Source organism: Ambystoma mexicanum, chromosome 3p, assembly GCF_040938575.1.
Source record: "Ambystoma mexicanum isolate Mex_15411 chromosome 3p, UKY_AmexF1_1, whole genome shotgun sequence".
In the NCBI taxonomy this organism is placed as follows: Eukaryota; Metazoa; Chordata; class Amphibia; order Caudata; family Ambystomatidae; genus Ambystoma; species Ambystoma mexicanum.
Window position 1 is genome coordinate 856340483 of NC_090925.1, and position 16371 is coordinate 856356853.

The window sequence follows — 16371 nt, forward strand, 5'->3', positions numbered from 1 at the left end:
TTATGTCGGAAAACGAAGAGCGGCTGCTGAGACAAGTAGAATGGGCAGCGTCACTGATATCGGGGTTGGGATTTCTCATCAGCTCCAAGAAATCATTGCTGAAGCCAGCCAGAAGGTTGGATTTTCTAGGCTTTACAATAGATACCAAAAAGGCCACCTTGGAGCTCCCTGCGAGCAAAATAAAAGCTTTCAAGAGGGATCTGATGACGGCCCTGAAGAAGCCGGTTATATCACTTCGGGATAGTGGGACTTCTGGGAGCATCCATCCAGGCGATCTTCCCAGGTCCTCTACATTATCGAGCCCTCCAGATGCTCAAGATCAAGTTTTTTCAGAAGGGATGGAGATATCACCGGCTAGTGCCGTTAGACGAGGACAGTTAGACGAGGACAGCAAGACCGAGTTACACTGGTGGCTCCCCAACATGGAAGCCTGGAACGGCCGAGCAATATTCAGAGATTTGCCAGAGCTGACCATAGAATCGGATGCCAGCAGATCAGGTTGGGGAGCCAGGTGCGGTCACACAGAAACCGGAGTTAAATGGTCTCAAGAGGAGCTATCACTGCACATCAATTGTCTGGAGCTCCTAGCCGGTTCCTTCACAGTCAGAGCCTTCACCAAAGACAGAGCAAAATGCTGCATCCTTTTAAGGATGGAAAACATATCCGCAGTGAGGTATATCAACAACCTGGGAGGCACGAGATCCAAGATGTTAGCAGAGCTAGCCAAGGATTTCTGGCATTCCTGTCTACAGAGAGAAATAGCAGTCAAGGCAGAATATCTGCCGGGAGCAAACAATTCAGTAGAAGACTGGAACTCCCGATAACTGGTAGACTCGAGTGACTGGAAGCTACACAGGTCAGCTTTCGACAGGTTACAACAGAGATGGGGCCCCTTGCATACAGATCTCTTTGCATTGAGACTAAATGTGCAGCTGCCAAAATACCTCAGCTGGAGGCTGGACCCAGGGGCAGCAGGGACAGATGTGTTCCTGCACTACTGGGGAGAACACACACATTATGCCTTTCCCCCCTTCGCGATGCTGGCGAGGGCACTAGCAAAAGTGCGCAGGGACAAAGCGGACCTGGTGATAGTGACACCGGAATGGAAATCGCAAGCATGCTTTCCAGTTCTGATGAAACTTTCCACGGATTTCCCCCGGAGGATTTCTCACAGGCCGGATCTCCTCTCAGATCCAGCAGGAGCCCCTCACCCTCTAATTCTGGATCAGACACTGACTCTGCTGGCCTGCAGAATTTCAGGCCTAGATGGTGCTTGCCGGCCTTTTCAGAGGAAGCTACAGATCTTATCAAGGTCTCATGGGCTCCGTCCACGATCAGGAGCTATAATTCTGCTTGCCAGGCCTGGGAATTAAGGTGCAGGAGGAGGAGTATTTCTCCCATTTCAGCTCCTATAGTTCAGGTCATACATTTTCTGGCATCACTGACCACTGAAGGGAAAGCCTTCAGGACAGTAGGAGTATACAGGCCAGCCATATCGGCCGGACACGAGCTGGTGGATGGCGTCCCTGTGGGAGAGCACCCCACCGTAGCAAGACTGCTTAAGGGTGTGAAAGTGAGTAAGCCAAAGTACTCATCGGTTTGGGATATTCATAGGATTCTTCAGCTATTTGAACAGTGGCCGAGAAACGAACTTCTATCACGTAGACAGCTGTCAGGGAAACTAGCCACATTGCTATGCCTAGTATCTTGCAGAAGAGTGTCGGATGTCAAAGAGCTCGAGATCAACAGAAAGATCTTTTATCCAGAGGGAGTGGCATTTAATATTGCGCAGCATACTAAGACTAACTCCAGGGTTATTACCTACCCTTACTTTCCTGATGACTACAAGCTTTGCGTAGCCCAATGCATAAAAGCTTATGAAGCAGCGACAGCAGTTTTAAGACCGACAGGTGTAACCCAATTACTGATTGCGCGCAGGAGATCATATAAGGCAGTGGCGCCAGCTACTATAGCTAGATGGGTAAAAGAAGTGATGGAACTGGCAGGGATTGACATTTCTGTGTTTGGGGCTCACTCAGCCAGAGGAGCGATGGCTTCCAGAGCTTTTGCAGCCGGAGTTCCACTGCAGGAGATCATGAAAGCAGCCGACTGGTCCAGCGATTCAGTATTCAGAACTTTTTGATTTCAAGCCAGTCTCTAATATTGCATCAGCAGTAGTACGAAGCTTTGAACAAGCATAATGCTCGCCTCCGGTATTGTAATAGAATGAAGATTGCCCAAGGGATCAGCGCAGGAAGTCTTGATTCTATTAAAGACACAGAGGCGAGCATTATGCCGCTCTCTGAAAATTCGAATGTATAACCTTTCAGAAGAGGGTCCGTGAAAGATATGATATGTTAAATGATTGGTGACAAATTCCCCTCCCTTACACTATTGATCTCTTTTCACATAGGAGAGGAGCAGAAGAATTCTCGAGAATGAGCTTCTAGCAGAGCAGCAGGGAGAATCAAAGAAGCTTCCAGAATAGAGAAGGCAGCGAGTTCATTACGAGTCTATCATACAAACTGTTCAGTTTACAACATATATATATATATAGATATATATATATCTATATATATATATATATATATATATATATGTATATATATATATATGTGTACATATATATATATATATATATATATATATATATATATATATATATATATATATATATATATATATATCTTATATTGAAAGAGAAGATTTGAAAAGCTGTTGTTAAGCAGATTAAAGAAGAATAAGCATAATGCTAGCCTCCATGTCTTTAATAGACTTCCTGCGCTGATTGTTTGGGCAATCTTCATTCTCAGAGACAAGTATCCTGCAATTGTCCAGAAAATATTGTAGCTATACTTGGGGTTCTATATAACAGCAACGAGGTTTGTGTAAGATACGGAACTGATGGACATTGCACACCCTGGTTTGCTATCTGCTGATGTCCCAAAAATAGGTGGAATGTCGATTCTAGCACTAGTTGATTCCGCTGATTTTGTACTTATTGCCCATACCCCTAGTACCTTGCAGACCCTGAATTTAAGAATGGACAGGATCTACAGGTTAATTCGAAGTAATCAGCGGCCATGATTTGCCGGCCAGAGAAGAGGAAGGTTAAAATCCCCACTATGTGGTGTAATGCGAATCCTATTCAATGAGCCGATTATTTTGACTACCTGGGAATATGATTCTCAGAAACCTTCATGGCGGGGGCTCATATCTGAAATCAAGTGCTGCAAATGAGACAGCTCATAGGGGGTATTTTTCGTTTCATCAAGCAACATAAACAACAACCCCTTAATATTATAAACACAGAGTATACAGCATGTACACGTGGGGCAGTAAAATACGGGGCGGCAGTATGGGCATCCTCAAATCATTCATTCAGCCACACAGAAGGCAGAAAATCGCTTCCTGAAGAATTTGTCAGGTCTCCGTAGTTCAGCCCCTAATTATGCTATGCTAGGTAGGACTAAGTTTCATTCAGGATGAACTAGCTTTGGAACTCATTTTATTGTGGATCAGGATATGGTCAAATCCCAATGTATTGCTAACCCAACCTATCTTGGTAAATGTACTTAGTAAGAAGAGGGTGGAGGACACTATATGGCTTATGCACATATAATCTATGTTAAATAGAATCAATGCAATTTCCCATTTTAACACCCCAATCCTACTCAACTTTACAGAGAATATAGATTTTAAAAGTAGGACGAATTTTTCGGTGAGGGATGCAAGGGAAACCCTTTAAACCAAGAAACATGGAAATCGGCGATTTATGATTCTAGCTACTTATTCAATAAAAAACTACTAGGTTTGGACTAATCCCAAAGCTCAATGGAGCCCCATAACCTACGTGCCAAACAGAGGTGGAAGATTTGCCACATTTGTTCTTATTTTCCTCTGCCTATGTGTCCCTGAGAACAAGATTATTGGTGCCCGCATAAAAAAATAATAGATTTGCCAATTTTCATCCGCCATTCTATTTTCTATTGAATTTGGAGTACCCTATAGTGGCTTAGGCATTGTCTCTTTACATACGCAGAGCCTGGAAGATACGAGAAAATAGACAAAGGGTTGGTGCCCCAATTCGAGGATAGGGTACTTGGGTTTAGGCTGAAACTTTAGCCTACACTAATGCATGACTAGTCACTGGTTCTTATGGTGGTTAAAGGGTAGTAGGATGGGCATTTTGAATAAAGGTTATCTGCATAGGTTTTAATAAACACTTTTAATAAGTGTTATATTGTCATTGTTGTCATGTGGCTGTATTGCGATAAGTTATAGCATAGTTATGTACTCTTGCACTTTAGTCACTTTTAGTCTAGACTGTTATTTAACCTAGTTAGGTTGTGTCAATATAATGGTATGGACTGAATGGATAGATTGGTACGCGTATGTTTCTATATTGATTCCCTGCTAAGGAAATAGATATGAAATGTGTACCTTTTATTCTGTGATTGTTGCATGTCACTGGTTTTTAGGCAAGTTTATTCGTTGTTTTTAAAGATTTCATATGCTTTGTATGTACTGTTACTATTGCTTTTATGGATATACTTTATTCGAGATAAAGTAATTTTGACTGACTGACTGTATATGATAAATAAGAACTGCTTACTGCTGAGTAAGCAACTACAGCTATTCCTTCCGCCATTGTAACTATCCTGGCAGTACTTATTCTCCAACTGTTTTGTATATTATATGATTCAGTGTAGTTACTCTGTAACTAAGCTTAAGTCGTCTTGACCTCTGCTGCGCCCGAACGCCCAAGGGTTTGGTGCGCAATAACAAATAAACAAACAAACAAACAAACAAACAGTTGCAACTCAGCAACTACATTTCCCAGACTTCCTCTAGCATAAATTCTTCACGCTGGTGTGAACGCGCCTGGCGCTAACGGGTCGGTTGGTGTCAGTTTGTGTAAGGGAGGTGAAAGGGAGACTATAAGGCTTTACATGCTTTTCTTGACAAGGTGTGTAGTGCTTTTCTGTACATTATAAGACTTTCGGCGCTCTGTTTTAGAAAGTAAGTATGTCTCGTAGCGACCTGATTAGGCGCATTCAGATCAACCGTAAACTCAGACTGCATGCTGAGGTACGAGACTCTTCAGCAGTTTCTCTGCGCAACACAGAAACTCCTTATTTAGGCAGGTTAATAGCAGAAACTATCCAGACTGAAATCAGCAGGAATGAGCCTGATATGAGTGTGATAATGGAAAATAGCAGTATCATATCACTGAGTCCCGCAAAAGTAAATCAATATCCTCAAGCTTGTATGTCACTGAAAACAATGTTGTTGAATGCGCGCTCTTTAGCAGGACATTCTACGGAGATTGCAGATTATATTTCATCGACAAATGTTGACATTATCCTCATTACTGAGACATGGCTCTGTGACACTAACCAGCATTCTCTGCAACTTGCTACTCCGGTGGGGTAGAAAGCATTACACACAGATCGCCATGGACAGAAGGGAGGTTGTGCGGCTATTAGTTTTAAAGATTCCTTGATGTTCTTTACCTTGCGAGGGTTTGCTAGTGAAACTTCACCTTAACCCCACCGCGACCCTTAGCCTACTAATTCTCTATCGGCCCCCTATCGCCCTGCCAGACTTTCAGGAGCAGCTATTGGCTTGCTTGGGTTCCTTCATCAAACCCCTAACTCCATGTATAGAGTTTAATCTATGGGCAAATAAGACTACTGATCCAGAGGCTTGCTCCATGCTGAATCTCATGGCAAACTTGGGCTTTAAGCAACTAGTTAATACAGCCACTCATAAAGGGGGGAATACGTTCTACTGGATACTGACCAGAAACCAGCTGATTACCCTTATAGAGGTTAAGACCTGTTGCTGGCCCGATCATCATCTTATACATTTTTCGCTCCTTACTCCAGATAAAGTGTCAATACGCACCAAATCAACTATGCATAAATGTACCAGCAAGGTCACCCATGAGGCTCATACACATATATGTTTGCCACTAGTGGCAACATTTGATGAATACAGCACACTTGAGTCCTTTACATCTCAATTACGTGGCATATTAAACCATGCCTATAATGAGCTAGCGCCACTCAAAGCTAGTTATGGAAGGAAAGATATTAATTGAAGCGCAAGCCAATGGTTTTCCACAGAAGTCCTAGCAGCCCGACATATGAAACGAGCTGCCAAAAGAAGATGGCGAAAATGCTCCAATAAAAACACCCTGGCACTCTATAAAGAGGCAGCCAAACATTACAAGAATGCTATCCTGGCAGCCAAAAAAGATACCCTGAAGGAGCATATAATGGGTGCTAGATGCAGCACTAGCGAGCTCTTCAACATCCTAGATGAGCGAAAAGGGAAAGCTCAAGAAATTCCATTCCAGGCAAATGACGCATGGTGTCAAAGAATCCTTGACGCCTTTGTATACAAAGTCAGACAGCATTAAAAGACTATAACACCAAACCCCACTGATCAGGCAACTGGTCCTTTACCTGCTGCTCAGAACCATGCTTCCTGTATTTATGAGATGGATGAGGGCAGAGTGTTTTCCTTTAGGCAGGTCACGGTTGAGGACGTACTATACACAGTAGATACATTGAAGCCTACCAGCTGTAAGGGAGACATATTTCCTGCAACTTTGTTCAAGAACTTTTTTCTTGAGCATAGCTTCTCCCATCACAACTATTGTAAACCGCTCTTTTGCCTAAAGGGGTTGTTCCTGAAGGCATTAAGGAGGTCTGGATCATCCCTCTTTTGAAAAAAGATGGGTTAGATCCACAGGACCCCTTAAACTATCAGCCAATGTGCCAGTGTGCCAATGTGCCATTCCTTCTTAAGATTATGGACATAATTGCCTGTTCTCAATTCAATACATTTATGGAAGAGGAAGGTATACTGTGAAGCAGACAATACGGATTCCGGAAAAAACATTTTACTGAAATTGCACTCAAAGACATTAAATCCAGAGACGTTTTTATGGGAGGGCAAAAGGGACACTTGCCCACGGCCCCCACCTTGGAGGGGGCCCCACAAGGCTGCCTGATCTAAAGAAGTAAGATTCCTTTGTTCACCACACTTAAATAGCGCACACCAGGATACTGTATTGCATGGTGCTGAGGCTCTAAACCTATTGCCTGTCTGTTTTGGCAAGTATATTCTGGCTCGATCAATTCATCATGTAATGCTTTCTGTGTTCACTGTGGTATATATAGATTGTGTGTTCCTTGAGGCACAACTCCTGTAACATTTGTTCCTTCCTGTGGGAATTGTGTTTATCATGTGCAATAGCCAAATTTGAAATGCATATTGGTAAAATGAGTGCCACAATGGTTCAGAGGTTAGCTCAGTGTGTTAAGCACTCACTGCAGAGATATGTGTTCCTATGCAAGATTAGAATAGCACATTCCTGTAAGGCTGGCTGAGCCTTTCCTATGTTTGAAGTTTAAAAAACCTGCCTGCATATGTACTTGGTCTTGCAGCACAACAGGTGCTATTATCAGCAATGTACCTGCACCAGATAGGGGTTGCTACAAAAACGAACATGTCATCCTTATGCTGAAGGTCTAGAAATTGGTTTGTTCAGATGGGGTGTTGTAAAACCTAGGCAATCACCTCCAACGATGAGCATAAACTGTAAGTCCAAGAGATGAATAAGTATCCGCATTTGGAACCAAAGCATTCATGCTTGTATCCTGGCTTTGCGAGCAGACAATACAGTGATCCTGGTCAATCATCTAATATCTCGTACATTAATGTGCTGTCTTCTGTGAAGGTTGCCTCCTTGCATGAAGGTGGCATCGTTTAGCCCATTACTTGATCTTTATTCTTATGTAGGCCATTTGAGTGGAAGGCGTGGTAGACAGAAGGGAGCGGACCAGATGGTGAAGGACTCGGGCAAGCATATTTTAAAATCTGCTCGTTTGACACAAAAAAAGCTTTGCATTTTTGTAAAAGTCAAAGGTTTTTCTGCACGTTTATAAATGACAATTTCACAAGCCAATGTTTTGGAAGTATGTAAAGCTTTAAAATACAAAAGACCAACCCAGATTAAATCTGTTAAATTACACTGATTGATATGCTATTACTCATATACTTCTCTTGATGATGGAGAGAATGAAGCTAGAATCATTGTGTTACACCCCTCTATTTTTTTACTTTTTTTATTTGTGTTTAGCCAATTTAGGCTTTTACAAAAGATGAAGGTAAAGGTTGTGAAGAAATATGAATACGGCAAAAACCGTTGTGGCTTTCTTTCTATTTTCTCTCTTATTTTGACTCATTGTTTATCGATTTCAGATTTCCCATGGCGTATTCCAGAATCTTTGTCGCTGCAATGGTCCATCTGTTTTTTCCCCAGAGATAAATCGAGACTACCCATCTATAATATTTTGTTTTTAAAAATTGTCATTTTTGGTAATGTGATTGGTGTACTTTCCAAGGCAGTTTTATAAAATGAGATTATTTTAGTTCATGGCAAGAACTGGTAATGGAAGTGTTTAAATGCAGAAATTGCAGAGTTGGCACAAATCCCACATTCACCACTTAACCAGTTTGTGTAATGCTGGGCATCTCATTTAATCTTGTATTGCCTTGCCTCTCGAAATTGCCAGTCCCTAAACCTTTCAAAATTGTCAGCCCTTCAGAGAGATTTCCTTCTCAGGGTATGATCTTCAAAACAGCCTCACTCATGGTTTCACTGGCTATAGGGTTGATTCCACTATACAAGTGAGCATTGATATATTGCACACCACAGTCACTTTATTCTTTTCATCTCTAATGGCAACACTATTTGAAAACCATGTCCTATTTATAATCCCAGTCTGTCTGGATACAGACACCTTCCTGGTAGCTTTTAATCTGCATCCACTATTCATGCTATGGTATGTGTAGCTTTCTCCTTCCTACCACTTGGTCTCCACTATCCATGCTTGAGCATGTTTGCGTTCTGTGAGGCAGCAAATGTGAATTCTCTGTCTATTCTGGGTTACATGTATTTTTTACATACAGTCCTGCATTAATAGTACAGGCTGGATACTGTCCTGGATTCTATTGATAAAAAGTCTCCTGTATCTATGCTAGAACAAAAGTAACCTCTTCGTAGACTGATCATGTTGGCCTTCAAATTGTACTTGTTTATCATTCTGATTACAGAAAGAATGAAGAGGGTAAGGGGACTTAAATGGAGTAAACCTCCTTATTTTTAATGCTGTGAGGTAGCATATCAAACGATGGGTTGTGATTGTGGCGGGGGCGCGGGACAGATATTCTTGATCACTTAATTCCTTTGGTTTGGTGGAGGGGGGCCCCAGAGATGTCTATGCCCAGGGCCCCAACAGTTCTTCAGATGTCTCTGATTAAATCTATGTTGTCTGAGATAGCAGATAAAGGCAAAGTGGCTATGTTGCTGCTACTTGACCTGTCCGCCGCCTTCGATCTTGTAGATCACGGGATGTTGGCGGACAGGCTCATGGAAGTGGGCAGATGCTCCAAGCCTGCCGTTGATTTGCTCAGTTCCTTTTTGGGTCCTAGGAGGGCCAGGGTAACCTATGGAGACTTTAAATTGGATGAATCCCCCACGGATTGCGGAGTGCCTCAAGGCTCCAGCGTGTCTCCTTTATTATACAATATCTACTCTAAGCTATTTTTTGATCTTCTGGACAGTATGGGAGTCGGCTATGCAAATTTTGCCGACGACACTCAGTTGGTCCTGGAATTTACAGGCTCTTATGAAGATGATGCAGAGTTGGTCTCTAAAGTCTTCTTTGCCATTAAGGCTTGGATGTCTGATAATTCCATAGCCCTAAATGACAGGAAGGCAGAGATCTTGATAGTGGGATTTGCAGCCAAGATCAAGTCTCTCGACTCTCGCTACAGTGCTTCTGAAGTTGGGGGGTTTCTGTCAAAGTTTCTAGCCAAGTCAAAACTTTGGGAGTCATCTTTGATTGCAACCTACATTTCAACAAACACGTTGCATGTATAAATTCAGGATGCATTTACACAATCCATCTGCTTTGGCAAATTAGATCCTACCTATCTGAAGAAAATCGTGCCTTAATAGCTACGGCAACTATCAACACAAAGCTGGATTATTGCAATGGATTACTTGCTGGTACCACTGCCACTAATATTACGAAACTGCAAACCCTACAAAACGGAGCAGTTACCGCTGTCTGTGTACTAGGGTGCAGAGATCATGTAACCAATGCACAGAGGAAGATACATTGGCTCCCTGTGGCTCAAAGGATAGATTTTAAGGCTTCCTGGCTATTGTATAGGTGCTTTGCCCATATTGCCCCTGCGGTATTTACAAGACCGCCTTAAGAAAATGCCCTTTAGACTTAAACTTTCGTTCAAACGACAAAGATCTGTTACATCAACCACGTTTCACACTTAAATCGCACGAGGATTGCAGTTTTAATGAATGTGGGCCTAAGATTTGGAATTACCTTCCAAATGCCTTTAGAAAATTGCCATCATATCTTCAATTTTGAAAGGTCATGAAAAGCAGCCTATTTGATAGCGGTGGTGCTTAGATTGTACTTGCTCCTATCGTCTTACTGGAACCATGAATCTACTGGCATCTTGAATCACTAGCAACACTATGATCATTGTCTTGTCTGCTCTATGTATCTATGTCAGCGCTCCCACGCCTGTGGGTGATTTAGCGCTTTATAAAAATTAAATAGAATAGAATAGAGTAAAATACTGGTTATTTTGTCGTGTTAATATGGTCACACACCTCTACCTCCACCTCTTGTAGGACAGGTTTCTTAATGAATCATAACCTATGGAATTGCTCTGGGCAACCCATCTAATCATTTCTTTTTAGCCTGCTGTGTCATTACAGAAGGGGAAAACTATATGGAAATAAGGCTTGGCTCCACCCCCAAATAGAGCAGTCCTGCCCAAATGGAGCTCACACCCCTTCTGCACAAGATGGCAGGCAACCACAGACATGTTTCAGCCTCACTGGGTTTCCCCTTGTGTAATTGCATGGCAGGCTGAAAGTGAAAGGTTAGAGGGCTGCTCTGAAAAATGCCAGAGGTTATGAGTAATTCTAAACCTCACCACTCTTCAGTTTTTTTTTTTTTAAGTCACCTTAATTGGGATGGGAATGTCTAGATGTAGGTTCCCAGGGTTGCTGTAGCAAGACTCCCAAGATACACTTCACTGATGATGCCCACTGATTAATTCTAAACATTCCACCCATCTCCTCTTCAGCTTTCTGTCATGCACCACTTTTTACATCCTCATAAAGCTCCTAGATGGCCTTAAGAACTTTCATGCAGTTTGGTCCAAGGCACGGCTTGCAGAGGCACTGCAGAGCGCCCACTGTGGTTTAAAAGTGTCTGTATGTCCACTTATCTTACCTGTCTTGAGAACCTGGCTGTTAGTGGCAGTTCTGGGCCTAGGTAGTGAGTAGGAGATGATCTACTTTCATCTCTCGTAGGCACTCCCAGAGCTCAACATGCCCCTATTCATGGAATGAGGCACATCATAAATCATGGGGAGGCTGAGGCCCCACATTGCCTCCTTCGGCTTTGACTGCCAGCCATACTACGTACAAGTGCTCCTAGCCTTTTGAGGCTGTGGAATTGAAGCACAGCTCTTACTTCAGAGCAGAATCAACCGGAACTCCTCGCCCTTAGATGATGCACTGGACACCGCCAATTTGAGGACAAATGCTGATCACTCGCCCTCATACCCCAGATGTAGTAACCCAGACACCAATCAGGCATTCATGGCGACCAGTCAACCCAAGCCTTCCTCTATGATACAATCAACTATGCAGACAAGTACTCAGAAGAGACGGCAAGGGGAAGTGTAGTACTGGGAACATCTCCTGGATAAATAAATAAGCACCCAGTTCCTTGTGGGCTTTCTAGTTATACACCTATAATGTACACTTCCCTGTGCATTAATATACTCACAGTGTGCACGGACACTCTGCAGTTACATCCATACAAAACACACGCACATACTGGCACTAACACACATTAGCACAGTTACACAGCAACTCAACCGTTGCCCCTGCGTACCTTTACTCCTACACCCGTCTCAAATCCTGTGTGTGTAGCACTTGTATAAAACCCACTTCTACATGAAGCTACACTCTTATGGCAAACACATACCTATTCAGTGGCGCTCATGTTACACGTAGAGCCCTTTCTTCTACAGGTACACTGCAACAGAGCATGCAACCCTCCGCACTATGGTTTCAATGCGCCCATTTATAATGCATTTTGTAATGATCACACTGTTTATCATGCCTGGCTCGAATCCATAGAACTACTGTACTGTTTCATGTGCCGAGCACATGTGAGGCTTCATCCATCCCATGCATTACCGGCAGTCACATAGTTCTAACCCACCCTCACACATGCCCTAAGACTACATTTGGCTAAATGGCGATCAATCCTACTCACCGGATGTCGCGAGAGGTCCAGTGTCAAAGCCCTAAACCACACCTCACCAGTCGCTGCACGCACTACTCACCCCATAACCCATGTCAGTGCAATTTTAGTTGCAGCAGCAACTTCTCGAAGCCAGTTCAGAGCACTGCAGGGGCCCATCATCCATCTGCAAGCCATCACATGGTGGCAATCCGCACCCACGTCACCATGCAGCTAGACACCAGACTCTAGTTGATCAGACATTTGGGCTGTGCAGCAAATGCCCTTTGGACATGGAGACAAGGATAGATTGCTACAAACCCCCACCAATGGCAGTTGTGTGCTAAAAAAACAACCTTTATCAATGAGATGTATATGTTGGCATTTGTATTGTGTGTATCACAAACTATTACACAGAAAGCAACACACACACACAGTGTCATACAAAGTCTCAAAGCAGTCGGACCCAAGTAATTTCCGAGCAGGGGTCTGCAGTCTTTGGCTCTCCAGAGCTTTTGGACTACAACTCTCATCAGTCATTAACAGCTGAGTCAATGAAAAGGGATCCTGGGAGTTGCAGTTCATAAGCTCAGGAAAGATTACAGACCTCTAAAGTACTGTGACAGAGCAGCCATTGATAGATGCTTTGAATAACAGTCATATGGCAATCAATACATATATTCAAAAGAAACCAGAAAGGCAGGGTATACATATGGAGAGCAAGTCAGGCTTATGGACAAACAGAAGGTCAAAGGAACTGAGGTAACTTACCGGCGCAGAGCGGCGCTTTGCCACTCCACTGGGGACGGCTGGTGTTCAAGCAGATAAGGGACTCTTCGCCCCGGATCTTAAAGCCAGGGGCACACTTGAAGTTGGCCGAGCCTCCAGGGTGCAAGTCGCTGACGGTAACATCTCCATTATCTGGGCGCTTGGGAAACCCACAGCTTAGAATGAATGCTACGGGGGAAGAGGGAGGGAGGCATTCAGTGTTTACTGGGGACATGGCAGACATTTATCCACTATACCAAAGAGGCAGAGATGCCAAGGTTCGAATAGGCAGGGGAACTGAATGCATGCACCTTGCCTTCACAAGATAGGGTTCACTAAATGAGTAGTGAAGGATTTAATGGGCTTTGAGCTGGTTCTGCCCTCCCACCAATGGAGCTCAAACCAAACCACACAGGGGTAAACTGATAGTTGAACACAGATATCTGCCACCACCACAGATAACCCTCCACAGAACAGGCATGCATTTGATTGGCGTTACCTTGATAATGGAACTTGAAGACACCTGGCGAGGTAGAATGATAGCTCTGGAAGTGAATGAGGATCTGATTGGTCGGGCTGCGTATCACCTGGCCTTCCACCATCAGGGACTCGTTAGCTAAGACTAAGGGTTTGTCTCCACCCAGTCCCTCCACGGTCAGGGAGTCTTCCTTCGTCAGGTTCAAGCTTTGCACCTGTGACGTTTCAAGGAGAAATAGCATCTTAAACAGATCCTGACCAGCATGGGCACTGGTCTTCACCGAAAACAGTGCAATATTATCTGAGCCAATTTAAGCAAAATTGTAATTGGTTTGAATAATGTGAATAATGTGAACCATTTGCAAATAAAACTTGAAATGTTTCCAAAGATCAGACCCTAATTTAAGTGGTGAAAAGAGATAAGAGTACTTGTTAGCCCAAATCAAAGGTGGCAGGAATTCAATGATTGCAGATGGAAATTAGGAAATATATATATTGGGCAAAACAGAAACGCTTTTTTTAGGACCTATGTGTAGAGCCTAAGGGCCCGATTCATGCAATATTTGCCCTGCTGAAAAGTGACTTTGCTTTCCCGACACAAAACCAGATTCATGGAACCGTGCAAAGTGTATTAAGTCCGTGCAAAGTCATTTTGTACTGTAAAAATGACTATGCGCTGACTTTGCACGCATTTTGCAAGGTTCCATGAATCAGGGTTTGTGTCTGGAGTGCCAAGTCACCTTTCAGCAGTGCAAATTCACTTTGTACCTGGCAAATATTCCATGAATCAGGGCCCCAAGATTAATCAAACTGTTAGAAAGCTTTATGGCAGCACGGCACCCTGGGATGGGGTGGCTAAGAGAAACAAAAGGTGTCAATCCCAAGGGGAGGATCTACTTCAAAGAAATATTTAAATCCACATCATTGTATTTTCAAGGATCTTCCATGTTCCATGAAAGGAGCATTTTCCCACTTTTCCATTTGGATGGCCCATTCACTCAGGCAGTGTTTACAAGAATTTTCATATTTCAATATGTTGCAGGCTGTCACAGCTGCCATGTTTAGTTCTAAGAAATGCTTCTTTCTTATTTCATAACAGTGTTTCATTCTATCAATCTCATTACGTGTATTTGGTTGTTGTAAAACATGCATTATTTGGAAATACTGCCTGTTTTACTGCCTTGCCGTTTTGGCTTTAGGATCTAGTTTATAGATTTAAGGCGGCGTTGTGAGTTCTGTGGTAGTGGTAAAAAATGCAGAGCCTCACTATGAGTACATCCGTGAGCAAAAAGGGGTAGCAAAGTGCCGGTTATTCTGTTACGGCCACCTTACTGCCCCATTACCGCACCACTGCTACGATTTTAGCGGTAAGGTGGAAGATTCACGTACTGCCAGCTAAAAGCACACCAAGAAATGTTGCCTCAACAGTCTGCATGTGAAATGTAGGGGGTGGTCTGCATCAGTTCGCAACAGTGGTAGGATGCAATCGCTTGCAACAGGAAAAAGATGAATAGCGGAATGGGTGCTCCATGTCTCACTCTATGGCTGGGGTCTGCAACCTGCGGCTCTTCAGATGGTTTGGCCTACAAGTCCCATCAGCCCTGGCAGCATAGTCACTGGTGAGACAAGCAGGGCAAATGGAGGCTCCTGCACTGTTCAGCCTATATCTTGATGGAGTCCTGCGGAAAAGATGTCGCAGCTGCTGCATGAAGATAAGTAAAAAGGTAACATTTTTGTGAGACTTAGTGTGTGGGGGTGTATGTGTGTGTGTGTGCGTTCTTGCGTGTGTGTGTGTGTGTGTGTGTGTTCTGGAATGTTGTGTTAGGATTTGTGATGTGAGCATGTGTATATGCTCATGTGGGAGCGCATGTGTCTATCTGTATGTATGAGCTCATGTGTAAGCGTACGAGTGTAGGAATTCTCACACGAAATTGAGTCTGTGGGGCTGTGTGTTTATGCGAGAGAGTTGTGCTGAGTGAACCGCGTGACGGGCTGAATGGCTGGAGGGTGTGTGAAGAAAGGAGCTGGTGCAGAGCAACTTGTGGGCGGGGGGGTGGGGAGTTGATTGGTGGGTGGTACACACCAGCATGGGGGTTCTCAATGTGGCATGGCAAGTTGATATTACTGGCATGATAGGAAAAGACAAAGGCCCTCATTACGACCCAGGCGGAAAGGGGTTTACGCCGGCGTAAACTTCGCCGACCCTTACCGCCTGAGTACGAGTTCCCGTAGCGCCATGGTGATTTTACCGCCTGCTTTTTGCAGGCGTTAAAATCCATGGCGCTAAGGGACTTGTTGTTAATTACGCCACCGTAATTTACGGTGGCGTAATTAACGCCTTCCCCACTCCCATTATGCCCTATGGGGCAAAAATGGGAATGGGGAAGGGTAAATGGGGATTGGGGACTTACCGCCCCGCCAAGGTCGGAATGGGGCGGTACGTCCGCCAACCACCATGGCGGAGTTGGCAACTTAGCGCCATGGACCATGGTGCTAAAAGCACCATGGTTCTCCGCCAAGGTCGTAATGAGGGCCAATGTATGTTTCTTAGATGAGGGTGCTTGCACATAGTGCCCTGCATCGGCATGTTTTCATGCAGGGCCATTGGCAATACTACTGTTATTATGCATGGACATATTTTCCTACAGTGGCATGGCAATATTAGCTGCATCATAGTCAAAGACGATGTGAGTGTTCTTAGGTGGGGTAGTGGACTAAAGTGGTACAGCCTATGTGGACGTGTTCAAACAGT

At 43.8% G+C, this 16371-nt stretch overlaps 1 protein-coding gene across 1 annotated transcript in view; it reads right to left on the bottom strand.

The window, feature by feature from the left end:
* SEZ6L2 (seizure related 6 homolog like 2) overlaps positions 1-16371 on the bottom strand; it is a 288620-nt gene that overhangs the window by 105140 nt on the left and 167109 nt on the right. Inside the window, exons 5-6 of the mRNA XM_069652000.1 lie at positions 13642-13834; positions 13146-13331 (exon numbers count right to left, since the gene is read on the bottom strand). Coding sequence (XP_069508101.1) covers positions 13146-13331; positions 13642-13834 — 379 coding nt within the window. The remainder of the gene's footprint in view (positions 1-13145; positions 13332-13641; positions 13835-16371) is intronic.